The following is a 21,312-nucleotide window of genomic DNA, read 5'->3' as shown; positions in this document are numbered from 1 at the left end:
TGCCCTCGGAGATGCTTCAGCACCTGGCTCTTCCCACGGCTCGCCTTAGCAGACAGCCCAGCGCTATGCCTCCAGACCCAATTAATTAAGCAGGATTGCTACGAACTAAATTAGGGAGGCGTTTGATCCAGTCGGACCAGTTCCGAGCTCCCAGGGTGACTGGTGTGGGTCCGTGCCAGCATCATCGCCGGTGCGATGCCTGGGAGCCGGGCTCCGGGAGCCGTGCGGTTCCCTCCTTGCTGGAAATACTTTCTCACCAAATAGCATTAAATATTCCTGAGCTGTGAACGTCTTGGACTGATTTTATTTTCCATAAATAAACTTGTTGGGAGTTATTTGGAGATGGGCCTAAGCTGCAGAGCTTGGACTGGGTCCCAACTCTCACTGCTGTTTGGGCTCGAGGGGTTGGTTCAGGATTGTTTTGAGCTTTATTTCGGTTTTAAGGGTTTGAGATGAAATAGCTGCCTCAAACGGGACTCTCTCAGGGCTCCCCCAAGCTCCCCGGTCCCCCCAAAGGCTGCTGATGGGGGTAACAGGCATCCCCTCGCCCCGGGTGGGGCTATAGGGTTGTGCCTATATAGGCTGTTATATAGGGGCTGGGGTTTTCAGAAGCGGCCGCTACCGCCGGGCGTTTCCAGCGTAGCCGGCCGGCCGCCGTACGTGTCTTCAAGAGGTGCTCAGCCCCCGTTGCTTGGGCTGGGAGCGGGGATGCTCGATGTTTTTGGCAGCTGCCTGCACCGGCACCGTGCATTTGCGGGGTGCAGACCCTTCCTCGCCGCGCGTTGCGAGGTGCCCCTCGCCCAGCCGCTCCCCGTCGGCGACGTCTCCGGTCCGTCACAGCTTCTCGCTGGAAGTGGGTTGCTTTCCAGATTGGGGAAGGGAAGGGAAAGGGGAGGGGGAAAAAAAAAAAAAAAAAAAAAAAAAGTCAGTTCTGTTTATTTATTTTTAAATGGGGAAATTAAGTAGGAGAGCTGTAAGGATGTGTTTGCAAACCCGCTCCCTGCGCGGTGCATCCCGGGGAAGCCGGATCCGTGGGGCGAGGAGATGAGGGTTTAATTCCCTTCCCTTACCGGAGGGGCCGAGCGCTTTCCGCTTGTCTAACATGTGCCTGATTAATTATGACAAGTACAGGATTGCTCTTTTGGTGAGCGCACACGCTCCCCGAACCTCTCGCGGTCCCTCACCCTCAGCTTCCCTTCTTTTCACTCAATTTTCGGGTTTATGCCGAGCGCAGCCATGGGAAGAGGAGTCTAATCTGACCTGTAAACTCTGTCACATCCTCATTAATTTGGCCATGTCTCCCCCGGTAGCCTAAGGGAACCGTCACATTTTTAACGAGGCTCCGAGGAGGCCGTCACGGCGATAGCTTCATTTTGACAGCTGCGATGGGAAAGGTGCAGTGTCAGGTTTTGCGGCGGCTGCCGGGGCTCCCGGTGCCATTGCCGGCTGGTCCGGGTGCAGGATTCGGCCCTCGCCATGCAAGCTTTTGCAGTTCCGTGCAGGGCGTTTCGTTTCGGCTTCGTTTCACCCGGGATGCGGCCGCTGCTCCCAAATTTGCGGAGCCAGGCACGGACCCGGAGCGAAGGGATGCTGCTGGGCTTCCATCGATGCTCATTGCCGCGGGGACAGCGCCGGCATCCCGGCGTGGGGCGCGTCCGAGCCCTTGGGAGAGCTCCGGGATTTGGCACTGCGGCTCAAGACGAGCTGCCCTGGCCAATTCTGGGCAACTCTGCTTTTTTACCCCACGATTCCTAAATTTAAACCTTTTGTAACAAAATCCCATGGCAGGGTCCCCTTCCCAAGGAATATTCCCTGCTGGGGGGGTCAGAGGCCACATCCATGAGAGGTTTTGTGTTCAGGGCGAGGATCCGTTGCTGTTTTGTGCAAGGGCAGCGGCTGATCCGGAGGGATCTTGCTCCATCCTGGGAGCTCTTCTAGCCTATTCTAATGCAAATTGCGCATTAGCTGATAATCTGAATGTTGAGTGGATTATTTCACCCCCAGATGAGCTGCTGTAAGGCAAATTTTTTTTGCTTTCAGTATGCTGAACCAAAAAAAAAAAAAACCCCACCACAAAGAAACCCACCTTGGAATTACGTTTTATCACCAGAAAGCTGTGCAGGAAGCGCGCTTCTCTCTTTTCCCTCACATGCCCTAAAATAAACGAAGAAATACGACCTAATGACACCCTCTAACAGCTTTATCACATATGCATGATAATTGCATCACCAAACGTTTGTATTGCAATTAAAGCGAGGAGGCAATAAACCATGAGAAATCAATTAAAAGAGGATTCCGTCTGCGGGAGCCGCATCCCATCCTCCTGCTAAGATGCAATAAGACCCAACCAACCTGCTTGATCCTCTCCCCCCCCCAAAAAACCACAGCAGGGCTCGCCCCCCGCCCAGGTGGGGCTGAGCAAGGTGTTGCTTTTTCTCTCTCCAAATTTCCCGAAGGCTGGAGCATCGCTGGCCGGCTTTGCATCACCGTGCTGGAGCATCGCTGCCCGCTGGCGTCGCGTCGTCGGTGCCCGCCGTCGAAGCCGGTAGTTTTTGGTAGCTGCGGGTTTGCCCCGGGCGCTGCCGGGACAGGGAGCGGAGGCAGCAGCACCCCTGCGCCCGCGCGATGGTGGGATTTGGGTTTGTTTTCGGGGCTTGGACCAGCAGCAGGTTGGGTTGGGTGGGTTGCTCAAAGCCGACCGGCTCGCCTCCGAGCTCAGCTCCGGCCAGGGCACGGATGGAAACGTGTGGGAAATGTGCATTATTTAAAGCAGGATTCAGCCTTTTGGGTGTAAACAAGCAAGGGAGCTCCTGCTGCGGGAATCCAGCCCCGTGCAAACGCTGCTGCCGGCAGCTGAGGCTTTGCTTAGTGCTGCCACCGCCACCGTGGGCTGCGCCGGCCCCTCGGCACCTGCCCCCTGCACCGTCCCCAAGAGCCTCTCTCACCTCAGGACCAGCTTTTTGTTCCGTCCGTCACCCCAAATCCCAGGGGTTTGGCTGCAAGGTGCCACCCACCTCCCCGGAGCATCTCCCAGCCCGCAAAGGGCGCTTTGCCCACGGAGATGCATTTCCTTCCCCCTGTGCGCTGCGCGCTTTGAAAAAAAGGAGATCCATCCACCAAAACAAACCCTTCCCCTGCACGTGCGGCTCCTTCCCCCGGGAGAGACTGAAAGAGAGACTGAACCGCACGTGACAGATGTTAATCGCATCATTTAATGCACTCCTGGAAGGCACTTGGATACAAGGGCTGGGTAGGAACCCGTACGGAGGAGAATAGACTATTGTCTCTTGTTTCCGCCAGCACCCACGGAGGAATTGATAACCCTGGGTTTTACACGAGGCTGCAAATCGCAGCTCCTAAATTGGGGAGTTTTCTAATGTATGCGGGGTGAATACGTCCATTTCAATACCAATAAATTAAAAAAAAACCCCATAAACCCCATTTTTGTCTTGTCCAAGCACCCATGGAGGAATTGATAACCCTGGGTTTTACACGAGGCTGCAAATGGCAGCTCCTAAATTGGGGAGTTTTCTAATGTATGCGGGGTGAATACGTCCATTTCAATACCAATAAATTAAAAAAAAACCCCATCAACCCCATTTTTGTCTTGTCCAAGCACCCATGGAGGAATTGATAACCCTGGGTTTTACACGAGGCTGCAAATGGCAGCTCCTAAATTGGGGAGTTTTCTAATGTATGCGGGGTGAATACGTCCATTTCAATACCAATAAATTAAAAAAAAACCCCATAAACCCCATTTTTGTCTTGTCCAAGCACCCATGGAGGAATTGATAACCCTGGGTTTTACACGAGGCTGCAAATGGCAGCTCCTAAATTGGGGAGTTTTCTAATGTATGCGGGGTGAATACGTCCATTTCAATACCAATAAATTAAAAAAAAAAAACCCATCAACCCCATTTTTGTCTTGTCCAAGCACCCATGGAGGAATTGATAACCCTGGGTTTTACACGAGGCTGCAAATGGCAGCTCCTAAATTGGGGAGTTTTCTAATGTATGCGGGGTGAATACGTCCATTTCAATACCAATAAATTAAAAAAAAACCCCATCAACCCCATTTTTGTCTTGTCCAAGCACCCATGGAGGAATTGATAACCCTGGGTTTTACACGAGGCTGCAAATGGCAGCTCCTAAATTGGGGAGTTTTCTAATGTATGCGGGGTGAATACGTCCATTTCAATACCAATAAATTAAAAAAAAACCCCATAAACCCCATTTTTGTCTTGTCCAAGCACCCATGGAGGAATTGATAACCCTGGGTTTTACACGAGGCTGCAAATGGCAGCTCCTAAATTGGGGAGTTTTCTAATGTATGCGGGGTGAATACGTCCATTTCAATACCAATAAATTAAAAAAAAACCCCATAAACCCCATTTTTGTCTTGTCCAAGCACCCATGGAGGAATTGATAACCCTGGGTTTTACACGAGGCTGCAAATGGCAGCTCCTAAATTGGGGAGTTTTCTAATGTATGCGGGGTGAATACGTCCATTTCAATACCAATAAATTAAAAAAAAACCCCATAAACCCCATTTTTGTCTTGTCCAAGCACCCATGGAGGAATTGATAACCCTGGGTTTTACACGAGGCTGCAAATGGCAGCTCCTAAATTGGGGAGTTTTCTAATGTATGCGGGGTGAATACGTCCATTTCAATACCAATAAATTAAAAAAAAACCCCATCAACCCCATTTTTGTCTTGTCCAAGCACCCATGGAGGAATTGATAACCCTGGGTTTTACACGAGGCTGCAAATGGCAGCTCCTAAATTGGGGAGTTTTCTAATGTATGCGGGGTGAATACGTCCATTTCAATACCAATAAATTAAAAAAAAACCCCATCAACCCCATTTTTGTCTTGTCCAAGCACCCATGGAGGAATTGATAACCCTGGGTTTTACACGAGGCTGCAAATGGCAGCTCCTAAATTGGGGAGTTTTCTAATGTATGCGGGGTGAATACGTCCATTTCAATACCAATAAATTAAAAAAAAAACCCATAAACCCCATTTTTGTCTTGTCCAAGCACCCATGGAGGAATTGATAACCCTGGGTTTTACACGAGGCTGCAAATGGCAGCTCCTAAATTGGGGAGTTTTCTAATGTATGCGGGGTGAATACGTCCATTTCAATACCAATAAATTAAAAAAAAACCCCATAAACCCCATTTTTGTCTTGTCCAAGCACCCATGGAGGAATTGATAACCCTGGGTTTTACACGAGGCTGCAAATGGCAGCTCCTAAATTGGGGAGTTTTCTAATGTATGCGGGGTGAATACGTCCATTTCAATACCAATAAATTAAAAAAAAACCCCATAAACCCCATTTTTGTCTTGTCCAAGCACCCATGGAGGAATTGATAACCCTGGGTTTTACACGAGGCTGCAAATGGCAGCTCCTAAATTGGGGAGTTTTCTAATGTATGCGGGGTGAATACGTCCATTTCAATACCAATAAATTAAAAAAAAACCCCATAAACCCCATTTTTGTCTTGTCCAAGCACCCATGGAGGAATTGATAACCCTGGGTTTTACACGAGGCTGCAAATGGCAGCTCCTAAATTGGGGAGTTTTCTAATGTATGCGGGGTGAATACGTCCATTTCAATACCAATAAATTAAAAAAAAACCCCATAAACCCCATTTTTGTCTTGTCCAAGCACCCATGGAGGAATTGATAACCCTGGGTTTTACACGAGGCTGCAAATGGCAGCTCCTAAATTGGGGAGTTTTCTAATGTATGCGGGGTGAATACGTCCATTTCAATACAAATAAATTAAAAAAAAAAAACCCATCAACCCCATTTTTGTCTTGTCCAAGCACCCATGGAGGAATTGATAACCCTGGGTTTTACACGAGGCTGCAAATGGCAGCTCCTAAATTGGGGAGTTTTCTAATGTATGCGGGGTGAATACGTCCATTTCAATACCAATAAATTAAAAAAAAACCCCATCAACCCCATTTTTGTCTTGTCCAAGCACCCATGGAGGAATTGATAACCCTGGGTTTTACACGAGGCTGCAAAATCGCAGCTCCTAAATTGGGGAGTTTTCTAATGTATGCGGGGTGAATACATCCATTTCAATACCAATAAATTAAAAAAAAAAACCCATAAACCCCATTTTTGTCTTGTCCAAGCACCCATGGAGGAATTGATAACCCTGGGTTTTACACGAGGCTGCAAATGGCAGCTCCTAAATTGGGGAGTTTTCTAATGTATGCGGGGTGAATACGTCCATTTCAATACCAATAAATTAAAAAAAAACCCCATAAACCCCATTTTTGTCTTGTCCAAGCACCCATGGAGGAATTGATAACCCTGGGTTTTACACGAGGCTGCAAATGGCAGCTCCTAAATTGGGGAGTTTTCTAATGTATGCGGGGTGAATACGTCCATTTCAATACAAATAAATTAAAAAAAACCCCATCAACCCCATTTTGGTCTTGTCCAAGCTCCCCAAAGGGCTGTTTGGTTTTGGGGGGGATCCAGGAGAGGGGAAAATAGTGATGGAGGGATGACAGCCGAGCATCCCGGTACCAAACACCTGCGCGGCCTGGGCAATAATGAAAAGCCATCAACCGTTCGTTGTAGGCTGGAGAAGGGCTATTTGCCGCGCGGGGCTGCCGGTGGCAGGGAATTGCATTTCCGAGGCAGAAGCAGCGTCCCGCGGGCCGGCTCCCTGATTGAATTCCCCCTCGGTGACCCGGGAATATAATTGTAGCGAGGGGGAGCCGGGGCAGATCGCACCCGCCGTGGAAATCAGCATCTCCATCCATCACCCAACCTGGGAAGAAATTGAGGCAAGATGACTAAAGGTCCGTAAAAGTAGCAAACTTATTGACTAATAGATTTCTTAGTCATGAAGTCCCCGTGCTCCATATGTACAGAAATCAAAGCAATTACGGATTTAAATGAAGCTGGAATCCGTGGTGCAGAAAATGCTTGTTTTAGCGTAAGATTGGCCAGAGGTGAATGACCTGCAAAACCCCTGGTAATGAAAGCTCTTCACAGCTTGCAGTGTTTCACTGGATGGTAATTGCTGCAGTCTGTGATACGGATCTGGCTGTGTTAATGATGCACTGTTCCTTTTCATAGGACTCATTTAAGCTTCCCATTTTTCTGGGATTTCAAAGCAACAAGGCATCGTGGAAATTAACACATTAACGGGGCCGTTTTCTCACTCGGAGTATTTAAAATATTATTTAAAGCTTTCAACCGGTATCGATTAACAAAGTGATGGGGACCGGGAGCCTTGGGAGAGGGTGGCTGGCGTGTCTGCGTGCTGGCGACAAATGGAGCGCGACACGGGCGCTCATCGCTCCCGCTTGGGCTACGTCGATACGATTTGTATTTTATTTAGCATGACAAGACAGATAGATTAGAACAAAACATACATTAGGAAAAAAAATAAAAAAAAAAGAGAGATTTTGGATGGGAATAAAGATCCTATTAACTTCCAAATGAAAACCACATCCAAGGGAGACAGTTGGCTTCTCCTCTTAGTTTATTATTAAATATTTTACTAGGGAGGGAAGTTCTGAGCTGAGCATCTTTTCCCTCCTGTTCCTGGCAAGAGCGGTTTGCCTGGCGGGGAGGGTTATTTCTTGGTCATTTTGCCAAAGCCGTTTCTGGGTTTAGATCAACAGGTGGTGATGGTGCACCAGGGGTGGGGGAGAGGCCCCGGCTGCACTTTTGGATGCTTGCGCCTTGGGAGCAGCAGATTCAAAATGCTGGGGGTGAATCGCGGCAGGTAAATGGATGCGGTGGGTGGGCTGGCGTTTCATCCCCGGGGATGGAAACAGGCAAAGACGCTCCCGCCACTCCTGAAATGCTTTTATTTTTTCCCGAATGGGGAGAAGAGCTCGTCTTCCCTCCCAGCCCTTGCAATCTCGGCGGCCGAGGCACCAGCCCGGCTCCCAAGGGGCTCCGGGATTAATTTCTTTCGGTGACCCTGGGGGCCGCTGCAGCCTGACCCCAATGCCGGAGGGGAGGCGAGGTCGGAGTGAAGGAGCAGAGGGGACCGGCAGCAAATGATAAGAAGCTCGGGGCACTTAAGAGTTTGAACAATACGGAAATGGCTTTTCCAGTTAACTTAATCACCACGCCAGCTCCGGCTGAATATAAGCGCGGAGATTCAATTACCGTCCCCGCGAGCGCGGTCCCCGGGGAGCGGCGTGTCACCGGCCCCCCGCAGCCGCTGGCTGCCGGCACCGCCGGCCCCCCGGGACCCCCGGCCTCCCGCACGGCCTCGGGGGCGGCCGGGGGTCCCTGCAGGCACGCCTGCGGCCGGCGAGCGGGGTCGTGGCTGGCAGCGAGGGGTCGAGGCGTATTCAGGAATGATAACTAAGGAGGCTGCAGAGCGCCGGGCACTTGTAGGAATATGAACTTATTCTGCCGGTATTCCTGTAAGGGATCAGGCCGGTGATTTCCCTGCTGGAGCTGGGGAAATGGAGGCAGCGGTGTGATGCGGTGACCGCGGAGGGTGCGTTGTACCTGCTCGGCATCGTCCTGCGTCTCCCCCTCTGCACAGGGGTGAGCGTCAGCCGAAGCGAGGGCTGAGCCGCTTTCCCGGGTGCCAACAGCGTGCACGGCCCCATCCGTTTCCCAAAGGTTTTCAAGGCTGGTCCCAGCAGAGGAGGGGATGGGAGAGGCGATGGCGAGGAGCCGGGGAGGCACCTCTCGTCCCCCCGTGCCGCGGGGCGTGATGAGCCCCAATGCATCCTTGCAAAGACGCTGGGGACATCCGCCGTGGCAACGGCCACGTTGCTAACGAGGGGTGCGTCTCAGGTTAGCTGGCTTTCCTGCAGCCGGGGTCTGTCCTTGTCCCCAAACCCTCCTGCCTCTTACCCCTTTCTCCGTGGCCGGTTTGGCAGTGGGACGCATGTGCTGGGTGTTTGGCATCATCCGCAGCCCCGAGCCCCAAGAGGGAGGCGGGATTGTAATAGTGGAATAATGCACTTTTGCTGAAGCTGCCCGTGAAACTGTTCTTTATTTTTATGGAGAAAAATCTAATCCAGAAAATAAGAAACCGCTCATTATTTAATTTTCCCCAGTATTTTTGTGTGCTCGTGGGATTTTAATAATATTAATTATTATTTAATTTGCACTTTGGCAATTCATTTGTGCTAAGCTATTATTTTATCGGAAAGACAGCAATGCTCCATCCGCTTTTGCATCACCATCCATCCTGCCAGCCTCCAGCCCTTCCTCCTGGGTACCCATCCATCTCCCCATCCCATCCCATCCCATCCAAAGCAGCCGGGTGTCTCCTCGTTGTCCTCCCCCTCCTTTATTTTATTTTCTTTTTAATCTCTGGCTACTAGACCCTAAAGATCAATCTGTTGCATGTGTCACCGGGTGGTATTTGTCTGTGCGGGTGGGAACAGCTGAGCAAAGGGCTGCCAGGATTGTCGGCTCGGAGTCACAAAGCAGAGGAGCTGGTCTCTCCCGGGTGTTCCTGGCGCAGGAGCATCCCTGTGCCATCCCCATGAGAGCATCCCTCCATCTCCATCCAAGCATCCCTCCGTCCCCATCCGAGCATCCCTTCATCTCCATCCGAGCATCCGTCCATCCCCATGCGAGCATCCCTCCATGCGTGCATCCCTCCATCCCCATGCGAGCATCCCTTCATTTCCATGCGAGCATCCCTCCGTCCCCATGCGAGCATCCCTCCATGCGTGCATCCCTCCATCCCCATGCGAGCATCCCTTCATCTCCATGCGAGCATCCCTCCGTCCCCATGTGAGCATCCCTCCATGCGTGCATCCCTCCATCTCCATGCGAGCATCCGTCCATCTCCATGCGAGCACCCCTCCATCCCCATGTAAGCATCCCTCCATGCGAGCATCCCTCCATCTCCATCCGAGCATCCATCCATCCCCATGCGAGCATCCCTCCATCTCCATCCAAGCATCCCTCCATCCCTATGCGAGCATCCCTCCATCTCCATGCAAGCGTCCCTCCGTCCCCATGCGAGCATCCCTCCATATCCATGTGAGCATCCCTCCATCCCCATGCGTGCATCCCTCCATCTCCATGCGTGCATCCCTCCATCTCCATGTGAGCATCCCTTCATCTCCATGCGAGCATCCCTCCATCCCCAGGCGAGCATCCCTCCATCTCCATGCGAGCATCCCTCCATTCCCATGCGAGCATCCCTCCATGCGTGCATCCTTCCATCTCCATCCGAGCATCCCTCCATCCCCCTCCATCCCTGCCAGCCACTTCCCCAGATAATGAGAGCGAGTTTAAAAAACTTAAAGCCTCTTCCTGCACGCTGGTGACTGACACAAATGGAGTTCATATTTAATCATCTGTTAACTCGTTGTCTATTATAGCTCTTTAATAGCACCATAGATATTCTTAATGAAGCATGATTTAAGGTATTTACAGCTCTAGGACCGACAGACATCACTCACAGTGTGCAGGTAATGAGGCGTAAAACAGCTCTGGAAACCGTAAAAATGGGAGAGAGAGAGCGAGGAGGGAGAGAAAGCAGGCGAGGAGTTAGGAGCTGAATTGTTCCAGGGTTTGTTTTAAAATGTTTAGGCATTTAAAGTCATTTCAGCTTTCCCGAGGTGTCTGGTAGCACGGAGTTCAGCAATTCCCAGCGCTGGTAACCCCTGCCTTGCCGGGGAGGCGTCCGGCCCCGCTGTGCTCCCGGGCCGGGGCAGCTGCTGCGGCCGCTCCTTCCCTTGCGTGGATGGGAGGGAGAGGGGAAAAAGCCCTTTGAGGGTCCCCAAAATGCCCTTTGAGGGGCCCCAAAAAGCCTTTTGAGGGTCCCCAAGGGCTGTGCAGGTGCATCAGTGGGGGCACGGTGATGCCCCAGAGAAAAGCATGGATTTTTTTGGTGCATTTGCCCCCGCTGGTGCCGTTTGCTTTGCCCACCCAGTGGCACAGCCACCGGGACACCTTTGCTCGTGGTGGGGAGACAACGACCCTTTCCTTTGCTCGTTTGCAAATGTCACCCTGTGCAATCCTTTCCCCCCCCCCCCCCGAAAAAAAAACTGAAAAAACCCCACCCAAACCCAAGCCAAGATTTGGAAAATAATTTGTGACAGAGGTGCCATTTTGCATCAAAATATTTTGTAGAAAATGTCAAATGTCACCAATCCATGTGTCCCCCCGTGTGATAATAATTGGGCTGGAAGGCTGCGCTCTGCCACCGCAGCCGCTCGCCGCCGCCTCCTCCTCCTCCTCCTTGCAGACCGCTCGGGAAATGTGTCGCTTCTCCCGAGTTCGTCCCCGGCTCCCCTGCCTGCGGAGCGGGCAGCGCTGCCGGCCTCGGCGTCCCCAGCCCAGGGCCGAGCGCGCGGCGCTCATCAGCTCGCCCCCGAAGCCGCGCCACCCAAATGGCAACAGAGAGCTCCTGGGAAAGGCAGGGACAGAGCAACAGCTCGGCAGCTGGGTTGCTTCTTGGGGTTCTCATTCCCTTTTTGCTGGTGTTTTGGGGGTTTCTCTTCTGGCTGGAAGATGGGCGGCGGTGGGGCTGAAATGTGCTGCCCCATCCCCCCGATGTTCGCTGTCTGGCAGCCAGCTTATAGGTGATGATGGTTTAGATAAACCTCGATTTTGGGGAAACCCAGCGAGCTCCCTGCAGCGGGGTCTCTGAGCGAGGAGGCACAGCCCGTTGCTCTCCTCCCTCCCCAAAAGCGATCCAGAGGCGCAGCCTCCTCCACAGCCACCTCTTGCAAACCTCTGCTTGCAGCATCACGGGCCCCTTGGAAGATTTATCCCGCTTTCTGCTCGGTTACGTTAAGCGTGTAGCACACCCATTGCAGTTGCATTGCGGGGAGCCGGTTTATTCTGCTACGGGGGAGAACAAACTGTTCTCCTTTCATTGCAAATAACCCATTCCTTAAAGCATCCCAAGACCTTAGGCTGGGAATAGCCCTTTAATACGTTCGCTTTAACGATCCTGGATTAATCAATTCTTATTAGAACGTTAGGTTGCATAAATATTTGGCCAGCTTAGCTGCGGCGAGCCCCGGGGGAGAGCGAAGGGATGGGGAGAGTTGCAGAGTGTTGGAAAGTCAATGAAGTTCCCTTTGGCAGCGCGGGGCTGGCGGGGGGAGCGCAGACCCGCGGCTGGGGGAGTCGGGTCAAGCGTTCAGACGGTGCCGCTTGTCCCCTTGGGCAAGTCCTGCAGAGTAGCGTTAATATTGCTGACCTATTTTTTGCAAGGGGAGAAGAGCGTGGAAGCGGTGAGGTGCTGGTTTAAAATAAGAAGGTAAAATCCTGCTGCGCTCCGCAGCTTTTTCCCGAAGCCACAATAACGGGCTCGCCTGCAAACAATTTTTTGCCTGCCTCACCCCCCGTGCTGTTAGCCACTGAAGAAGGAGCTAGAATTTCTCTTTGGCGAAGCGTCAGCAGCAGAATTGCTAACTATGTGCCTGTTATAGAAACTTTTTAGTACTGGGGACAAGCCAAGAAAAAAGCCCAGATTGACTCTCAGCTCTCAGCTGGTGCTCGCGGCGCTTCCACCTCGCAGGAGGAGCAGCACCGCTTTGACTCTTGCACCGGTGGGACGCAGGCTGGAGCCCTCGAGCCGTCGCCCGGGAGAGCCGGGATGATGTTTCCCAGGGTGCTGGGCACCCTGCCCACCTCCCTGCCCATCCAGGAACTCCTGCCCTGCTCTGGCCCGTCGCTTTGGGTATATTTAGATTTTCCGGTTTGCAGTTGCATAAACCGAGCTCTCCCCTGGCCATCGTGCCGGGGTGCAAGCTCGGGATGCATCGCCGCATCCCATGTCTGCACTGGAGGGACTGGCCACCCTCGGTCTGCACCTTCTCGTGCCATCAGTCACCCCGAAATCCTTCGCAGCAAGATAATATGGGCTATTGCAACGCCAAGCTTTAATAATAATCTCACCTGTTTCCTTGCGTGGCAAGGCGCCGGATGCTACCAGCAGCTTTTGCTATGAGCAGCGTAACAGCCCTTGCTCCGGGCAGGAGCGAACGAGGAGCAGCTCCGAGGGGTGGATGAGCTGGGGAGGGTGCAGATGGACTTTTCAAAATCACCCAAACCCACTTATACCCTGTGCCGGGAAGCGGACACCGGGCTAAGGGGCTGCCTGGGGCTTTGCGCATCACCTGGGCTTTGTCCCTTAGGTTTGGGATTGAATTTCTAAGATGAGTGGGGCCAGCAAAGCTGGGCACTGTCCAGCTTCCCTTCACAGTCAGGAAAAAGCGCCTTTCATGCCATTTTTCTCCGTACCCTGCAGCAGGCACGCCGGCGGAGCGGGGCTTCGCTCCGGCTCCATCCCCAGCCAAGCGCGGGCATCCCCGGCAGGGCAGAGCCCCACGGCCGCCCTGGCGCTGCCGAAAATGCCAGGGCGCTGCATGTGTGCCGCTTCCATGTGCGCTGGTTTCCAAGGAAACCGCTCGCTCTACATGTGTGTCGCTTAACACCCTATTTGCTTTCATTTGGATAAGTCTTTAATTCCTGTGCAGCCCTGGCTCCGCGGGATCTATTGAGCTGTGTGTGTATCCTCAGCGCACAAATCCCTCTCCTGCCTGCCTGCCTGCCTCTTCAAAAGTCCCTGCCTGCTCCGAGCAAGTTTCTTAAACCTGTGGCTAATCGGAGTAGCTGATGCTTTCTGCAGTAAGAACTGGATATATCGCTGCTGCTTCCCTCTAGAAACAATTAGCAGGGAAAACACGACACGCAGCGCCGCTGTCATCTGCCACCGGCTCTGCTGCCTTGGCTCCGTTTCGGGTGTCGAAGCCGGGCAGGACGCCTGCACCCGGGGACACGGGGTGCAAAGCCGGGGGGTAAAGCACCGGCTCCGGCTACACCGCCGACCCCTCGGGGAAGGCAGCAGCTCGTTGCGATGGTTAAACGCTAATTGCAACGCGCCCCGGTGAGAGCAATGGTTTGGGGAGCGGGGAAGGGTGACCCTTGGAAGGGTGGCATTTGGAAAGGTGACCTTGCGTGAGCCCAGCGGTGTCCCCGCTGGCACGATGCTGCTGGGACACACGGGGTCCTCACCGGGTCCCCTGTACCAGCGGCTCCTCCGTGCTCCGGGCTGGGCGGAAAAGGGTGACGAGGTGTTGGGGGTGCTGTGTGACCCCGCGTTTTCAGCCGCGCTAACCCAAAATGGCTTTTCCTTCCCTCTCCCCCTTTCCTCCCTTCCTTCTGCGAACTGAGACGCTGCCTGTTCTTCTGCACTGGAGGGCTGAGGAATTTTTTTGAGCTAAACCCACTTCCCTCCTCTCCAAAAATCCGCAGGGCTGGGTCATGCTTGTGAAGCTGAGCAGCTCCCGTCACTCCGGGCTGGCTCCTGTCTGGAGCCCTGACAGCAGCTAATGCTGTTAGCCTGTGTCGAGGAGGGATTTCAGCATTAAGAAAAAAAAAACCAAACCTAAAATCACCAGCACTCGGGCTGCTCTGTTGCTTGCGAGCAGAACCAGGGAAAAACCACCTCCCCCGTGCCTGGGGTACGCAGCCCCGCTCGGGGACGCCGGCCGGAGCGTTTGCTCGGATTCCGGCTGATTTTGCGGGGCGGGAGCAGCGGCCAGCTGCTGGCATGGGATGCGCTGGCACCTAAGCACCGGGAGATTAACTCGGGTCGTGGAGGGCTTTGCTATCTTTAGGTGGAAGGTGAGGGATTGTGCCTCTTAGGGTGGCCCGCAGGTAATGAGAGAGAAAAATCCCTCGGTCCCGGCCCGGCTCGGGGCCGCTGACCCCGGCTCCCGTCCCTGCGGGGGTCTGGCCTCGCCGGCCCCCGGTCACGTGCGCCGCCACCTTTCTAGGCCACAATCTGTACCGAATTGCGAGCCTGCTGTTAACTTCGCTTGCACTCTATTCTCGTGTTTGCTGTTATTTTTTAACACTTTTTTTTTTTTCCCCTTTTTTTTTTCTTTTTTTTTTTTGCATAAAAGCACTAGCCTCTCCCCAGAGCCTGCCTGTAGCGAAGGCATGGTCTGTACAACTGCAATTATTTCGAAGAACAGATGGAGTGAGGAGCAGAAAGTCTGTTAATAGTAATAGAAATGCTACATGTTAACCTGGACAGCACACGATGACAGTCCCATGACTACACGTTCTGTTCCCACCAGCTGGGCTCCCGAGCAGAGACGAGAGATTCAGAAACACCGTGCTCAGCTCCGCACCCTCCCCAAAGTTAGAGCTCAAATTCCTTCACACTTCCAGCGTAGAGTTTTTGGGTTGTCGGGCTGCTTCTCCCCCCACCTCCCTCCTCCTTCCCATTAAACGCTGATTTCAGCGCTGGCAAGGAATATTGCTGATTTTTTCAGGGATGCTCGCGGGGATGCAGCCGGCTGCAGCTGCGAGCACCACGGGGAGGGAGGTGGCAGCTCTGCTCCGAGGTCCTGAGCTTCGGCCTCATGCGGGGTGGCACCGGCACGGCCCCTTTTCCATGCACACATCTGCATGCTTGGCGTGAAACCCCAGCGATGCAAATGCCTCGAGCCAGGCTGGGATTAATGCACCCGGGCAGCAGCACCTTGCCGGCCACGCTCCCAGGCGGGGCAGTTGCATGAGCTTGGGATTTTCTTTGCAACTGTTGCAAGCTGTTTGCTAAATGGGTTGAAATCCGTGTTTTCTGGTTAAACTGGTTCTTGTTGTGGAGGTGTTGTCTGCAAGGGGGGGCTGAGCAATGCACGGCTCCAGTGGGCTGCAAAGGGAAGGGGCTACGGGGGATCTCTGGGCATGGCAATACCCCGGGGCTTGCTTGCCCCAACCAGGGGTTGGGAAATAGAGTAAAAAAGGTTGTCTCTGCCCCAGCAATCTCGCTGCGAAAATCCCCGCCTGGTTTCACAAATGAGCGGGGGATTTGGCCGCCGAGCTCCAGCTAATTTCGGTGGGAACTGCATGGCTAAATCCCCCGGCCGTTTATGAAACCTCAGCCCTCGGGCACGCTGGAGCGGTGCGTGGCACCGCTGGCGAGCTGACAGATGCACCTGGAGGTTTTATTAGGAGATAGATCCCTTAATCTGGGTGCTTGCAGGATAATCTGGTACCTGAGGTCCTGCCAAATCCCCCGAGATCAGCAGGTTTTCTATCCACAGCCTCCAGAGGTCACTTCAAACCCAGCTCCGTCCTCAGCGGACCAAAATATCCACCTTGTCGCACAGCGTTGGCAGCACCCTTGGGCGCTGGACACCCTCGGTGGGGACCCGGGGCGGGCTGGGGGCGATGCTGGGGGGCTGAGCCAGCATCGTCCAGGAGTCCCTGCTCTCTTTGCCTGGTTGCCAGCCCCCAGGAGCGGTTGCCCAAACCCCCGGGAGCGTGGCGAGGACTTTGCCTTCTTGCAGCATCCCCGGGGCGTGTCGGCGAGCGGCAGCGCGCTGCTCCAAGGGCCCGCGAGCGTTAATCCGTGTTAGTTTGGGGTTGGCTGGGTAGAACTTACATCCCTGGAAGTGTTCAAAAAAACGGGTAGATGTGGCACTTGGGGACATGGTTTAGTCTAGTCTACCCTTGATTGGCTTAGAGTAGGCTTGGTAGTGTAGGTTAATGGTTGGACTGGATGATCTTAAAGGGCTTTTCCAACCTAAATGATTCTATGATTCTATGATTCTATGATTCCATGATTCTATGATTCCATGATTCTATGATTCTATGATTCCATGATTCTATGATTCTATGATTACATGATTCCATGATTCCATGATTCTATGATTCCATGATTCTATGATTCCATGATTCTATGATTCTATGATTCTATGATTCCATGATTCTATGATTCTATGATTCTATGATTCCATGATTCCATGATTCCATGATTCTATGATTCTATGATTCTATGATTCCATGATTCTATGATTCTATGATTCCATGATTCTATGATTCTAACTTGGCTCCTCTCAGCCACCCTGGCAGAGGTTGGGGTGTCCAGCCTGTTCCCAGCCACTGCCCTGGGGCTGGAGCTGGGCTTGAATCCCAAATATGCCCCGGCCCCCTCTCCCAGGGATCGCATCCCTTTGGAGAAAGGCCCCCGTGCATCGCTCTGCCCTGCGCCGCCGTAGGATGTGGTTAGAGGATGGCTGGTGGGGGAGGGAATTCTTTTTGGTGCCTTTTATTTGGAGGTAGTAGAAAAGCCCTATCCTTCCTCTCCTTGAAGAGATTTAGATCGCGGGGAGCAAATTGTCCCGAGTGGGTTTGCGGCCCTCGCGTTCCACCGGTGCACGTTCATCGCCCGCCTCCTCCGCGCATTTTGTGCGCATGCAGCGATCAAATTGTGCGTGTGTGGGAAAGCGCGGAAAAAAAAATGTCTTTTGGGGGCTGATAAAACTCCGGGAGGGATGCTCCTTGCTCCTGGCGCAAGCCCCCCATCCCGCAGCCCGTGCCCATAGCGCTCTCCTTCTCCTCTTTTGCAGAGCAAGAAGTACGTGCTGGCGCTGGTGGACCCCGACGCTCCCAGCAGAGCCAACCCCAGGAATCGTTTCTGGAGGCACTGGCTGGTCACCGACATCCCAGTGAGTCCCCCCGCGGGGTCCGTACGATGGGGTCCCAGCAGCTCGGGGCTCCCCCGAGCACCGGGCTGCGTCGGGCGTTCCTGCCCTGGAGGGTTGGATTCCCACGGGATGCGCATCTTGCGCGGCACGGCAGCGGCTCGGTGAAATCCCGAAGGATGAACGTTTGCGAGAGAAATGTAAATGGTGCTCGGTGTGTAGGTAGGGGAGTGCTTCCTCCGGCTATATAGAGCGAGGCTGGTCCAAAAATATTGCTGTTTTTTTTTTTTTTTTTTTTTTTTCCTTCTTCCTCGAAGGAAATGCTGAAAAAAACCCACTTTAAAAACTCCCCACCACTGGTTTTCTCTGCAGAGACAACCGGTCGTTTCAAACATCTCTTGCTGCCATTTTTTTCTTTGGGGGGTTAAAAAGCAGTTTTGGTGAAAATCTTGCCGGTGCCAAATTTTCCCTTTCTTTTTTTTTTTTTTTGGTGAGAAAAATGTTTCCAGCCCAGGGAAGCAAACAGGGGGAAAATGGGTTTGGGCTGAATTCCTGCTGCTTCCCAGCTCCGTGGCCACAGGACAGACGGACAGGGCAGATGGACAAGCCCTTATCCCTGCAGCGGGGCGTCGCTGCCGAACTGTCCCGGAATGTTGCTGTTTGCTTCCAGAAAGGTTTTGGAAAAATCAGTTTGTGCCTCTCCTGCTTGTTTTTATCTTTTAAAAGATTAGGTGTTTCAGCCCTGAATCAATCTAACTAATAATCTTAGTACTAAAGTCTAATTAAGATATCAATTAATTTGCCACATGCATTTAACAAGAAATATCTCGTCATTCTCCTCTATTATTCTCTGAAATTACTGCTAAGGGCTTTTTGTACAGATACCTTAATTAGACTTTTTATTGTTAATGGGAATATTGAGCAAATTAAAATTGGATATTAATACTTTCCATGAATTTCATAATTGGCTGAAAAATATAAAGCATTCAGAATAATTGCAGAGATTTGTGTACAGGGCTTCTTTTTTTTTTTTTTAATCCTTCACAGAAACCCTTCTGCATTTCTAACAACAGGGTCCTAAAAGTCTCTCATTAATTTTAATATTTACTAAATGCAAAGAAGCCCAAGCTCTTGTTTTCCCTTCTGTACACAGATCCTTCTGAGGCATTCGTTATTGCTAATTATTGTGGTTTTCTTTTCTTTTTTTTTTTTTTTTTTTTTTTGAGTATAAGATCATTTAAGCAAAGAAGGGAAATGTGGGATTAAAACCAGTTCTCCAGCGCAAATGGGAGGTGTTTTTTTTCCCCTGGCATTTGGGCGATTGAGTTTGCGGTATAAAAGGTCGGAAAGCTCCTCGCCGGGCCATGAAGGAGAGGGGAAAAAGGAGATTTTGGGGGAAGGAGAAGGGCGCTCCGATCTCCAGGTGCCGCGTCTCTGCCAGGGATGGGGCTGACCCCAACCCCAACTATTCCTTAAGCTTTCTCATCATGAGATAAATATAAATGTGTATATATATATATATATATGAGCCGGGAGCTGGACTTGATGATCCTTATGGGCCCCTTCCAGCTTGAGATATTCTATGATATGTTATATAGAAGAAAAAAAAAAAGGTATGATAGATTATATATATAAATACATATAATGATGTGGTATATATATCCCATATATATATCACGTGTGTGTATACATCTCCCTCTCACGTGCACACGCACGTATATGCCTATAAATCTCCGTTGCGCTATAAGACGCCTCCAAAGCCAGCGTCATCCTCGCAGGGCACCGGGACGAAGCCGCCTTGCCGCGGCCCCGCGGTCGCTCCCCAGTGCCGGGGCTGCAGGCGGGGGGGGGGGTCCCAGCATCCCCCCGCCGGGGCCGCAGCCGGAGCTTTCCCAAAGCACCAGCCCCAAATCGCTTCTGGGAAGCCGGCGGCTCCCCGGGCTCAGACACATGGTGTCTCGTTGAAATGCAGATCGTTGGGGGGTATATGGAAGTCTTGGCTCCGAGGAGCTTCAGCTGACAGGCTTATTTGCACACTGGCTCTAAAATAACCGTGTAGGCTTTACATGACACCTTCTGTTGCTTTGGTGCAGAGAAGGGGCTTTCAAGTGCCTTTCTCCGGGAGGGACGGGGCGGCCGACGCGATGGCTGGGGCGCCGCGCAAGCTCGCCCCGTGCCCCGGCATCGCCCCGGCGTCGCTTCGCCGGCGCCGGGTTTGGAGGGAAGCGCTTAGTGCCGTTGTAGGGGCTGCGGTAGCTTGGCAGGCCACCAAGTTTGGGATTGGGCTCTGAACGTGCTTTCCCAGGTGGGGTTCGGGATGGAGCATCCCGTCCCCGGCGCTGCCGCTCGCCGGTCCTTATCAGCCGCTGCTCCTCCGATTGTCAAACACGAGAGATGCTTTCACTCCCATTCAAAATAATTTAAATAAAAATGTTGCTACAAAGTGGAATAATATCTTTTGATGAATGTTTTTAAAGCCCTTTAGGTTTTCATGGTAATTTGCAGTGTAAAATTATTTAGAGATAAGAGCCAAATTAGCTCTTATAGGCGGAGGTCGATATGTCCCGTTATCCATGCAAGCAGTGTTTAAATATAATCAGCCTTTACTCTAATGCAGCATAATTGTTCATTTGAAATAGCTTTTTTTTTTTTTACTCCATTCAATGAGTCATTAAAATATTCAAAGGATAATGCAGTGAATTGGAAATGAATGTATCACATTATCCTGTATATACTGTAGAGCATCAGGTAACTAGGCAGAGTCGGAACCAGTTTACAGAGAAATCCAGTAAACAAGGCTTTCCATTTTGTATTCAGCGGAGGAAAGAAAAAGAAGGGAGAAAATACTGCCCTTCAAATGGAAAGCTTTCCGTCTTTATTCCCCCTCCTTGGGGAGGAGGAAGGGGGAGGGAGAGAGCAGCAAATTTGTACTCCACTAAAGCCTCGCTGCTTTAACTTTATTTTTATCAAAATATGTTTGTAACAGAAAGTCGTTATGGAAACCAGTTCTGCCAGCCGGGAGAAATCCTGCGCCAGGCTGGAGCGGAGCGGGACCCAGCGGGCGCTGCTGCCGCCCGGCACGGCTCGGCTCGGCTCGCTCCGCCGACCCCTTCCCCAGGCAGGGGAGGTGGGGAAACTGAGGCACGGAGCTGGGCGGAGAGCGGTCCGGGCTCAGACAGCAGGAATGCGTCAAACGTGTTCGAAGGAGAGCCCTGCCCACCCCGCCGCGGGAAATGGCTTTTCTCCCCACGGCGGGCGCGCGGGGGGCAGCCCCCCGAGGCCGCGGTGGCTCCCGTGGCTTCGCAGAGCGGGATGGGGAACCCGCGGGTGCGGGACGGGCGGGTTTGGGTGCCGGGGCACCGCAGCATCCCTGCCCGGCCGCAGCGGTGCCAGCACCGCCGGCGGTCTTCGCTCGCGGCGCCCGCTCCTGCCGTCGCATTTGTCAGAGCATTTCTCCGTGCCAGCGGATAAACAGGCTCCGGGTTGCAAGTGTCACCATAGAAACAGGTGCTATCTTAAGCAAACAAGGGCTTTATTAACCTTAAAAGTTACGGGTTTTTTGCACGACGAGAGGCTGGGGAGGGAGCTGCGGGGGGCCGGGTGCTCGCCCACGCACGTGGTCCCGCACCCTGCCCCAGCGAACGTCCCCGTCCCCATCCCAAAGGGACGCCGATGCGCGTGCTCCGAAGCAAACTTTTCCCCCGTAGCGTGTTTACAGAGCACGTGGTGCGGGTGTCACGCGTCGCCAAAATGTTCGGGTTTATTAAAAATAATAGAGAGCAGCTGTTAGCGGGCAGCTGCTGTGGCTTCTGCCCTCGGCTGCCGGGCGAAGCGCGGTGCGGACACGCCGGGGACGCTTTGGCGGAGCACCCGCGACGCGGGCGC

At 52.7% G+C, this 21,312-nt stretch overlaps 1 protein-coding gene across 1 annotated transcript in view; it reads left to right on the top strand.

The window, feature by feature from the left end:
- Positions 1-21,312, top strand: part of PEBP4 (phosphatidylethanolamine binding protein 4) — an 82,272-nt gene that overhangs the window by 18,587 nt on the left and 42,373 nt on the right. The window contains exon 3 of the mRNA XM_075724133.1: positions 17,353-17,451. Within this exon, the coding sequence (XP_075580248.1) occupies positions 17,353-17,451 (99 nt within the window). The remainder of the gene's footprint in view (positions 1-17,352; positions 17,452-21,312) is intronic.

Source organism: Pelecanus crispus, chromosome 21, assembly GCF_030463565.1.
Source record: "Pelecanus crispus isolate bPelCri1 chromosome 21, bPelCri1.pri, whole genome shotgun sequence".
NCBI lineage: Eukaryota > Metazoa > Chordata > Aves > Pelecaniformes > Pelecanidae > Pelecanus > Pelecanus crispus.
Note: the sequence above shows the minus strand (reverse complement) of the source record. Positions and strands in the feature narration are given on the sequence as shown.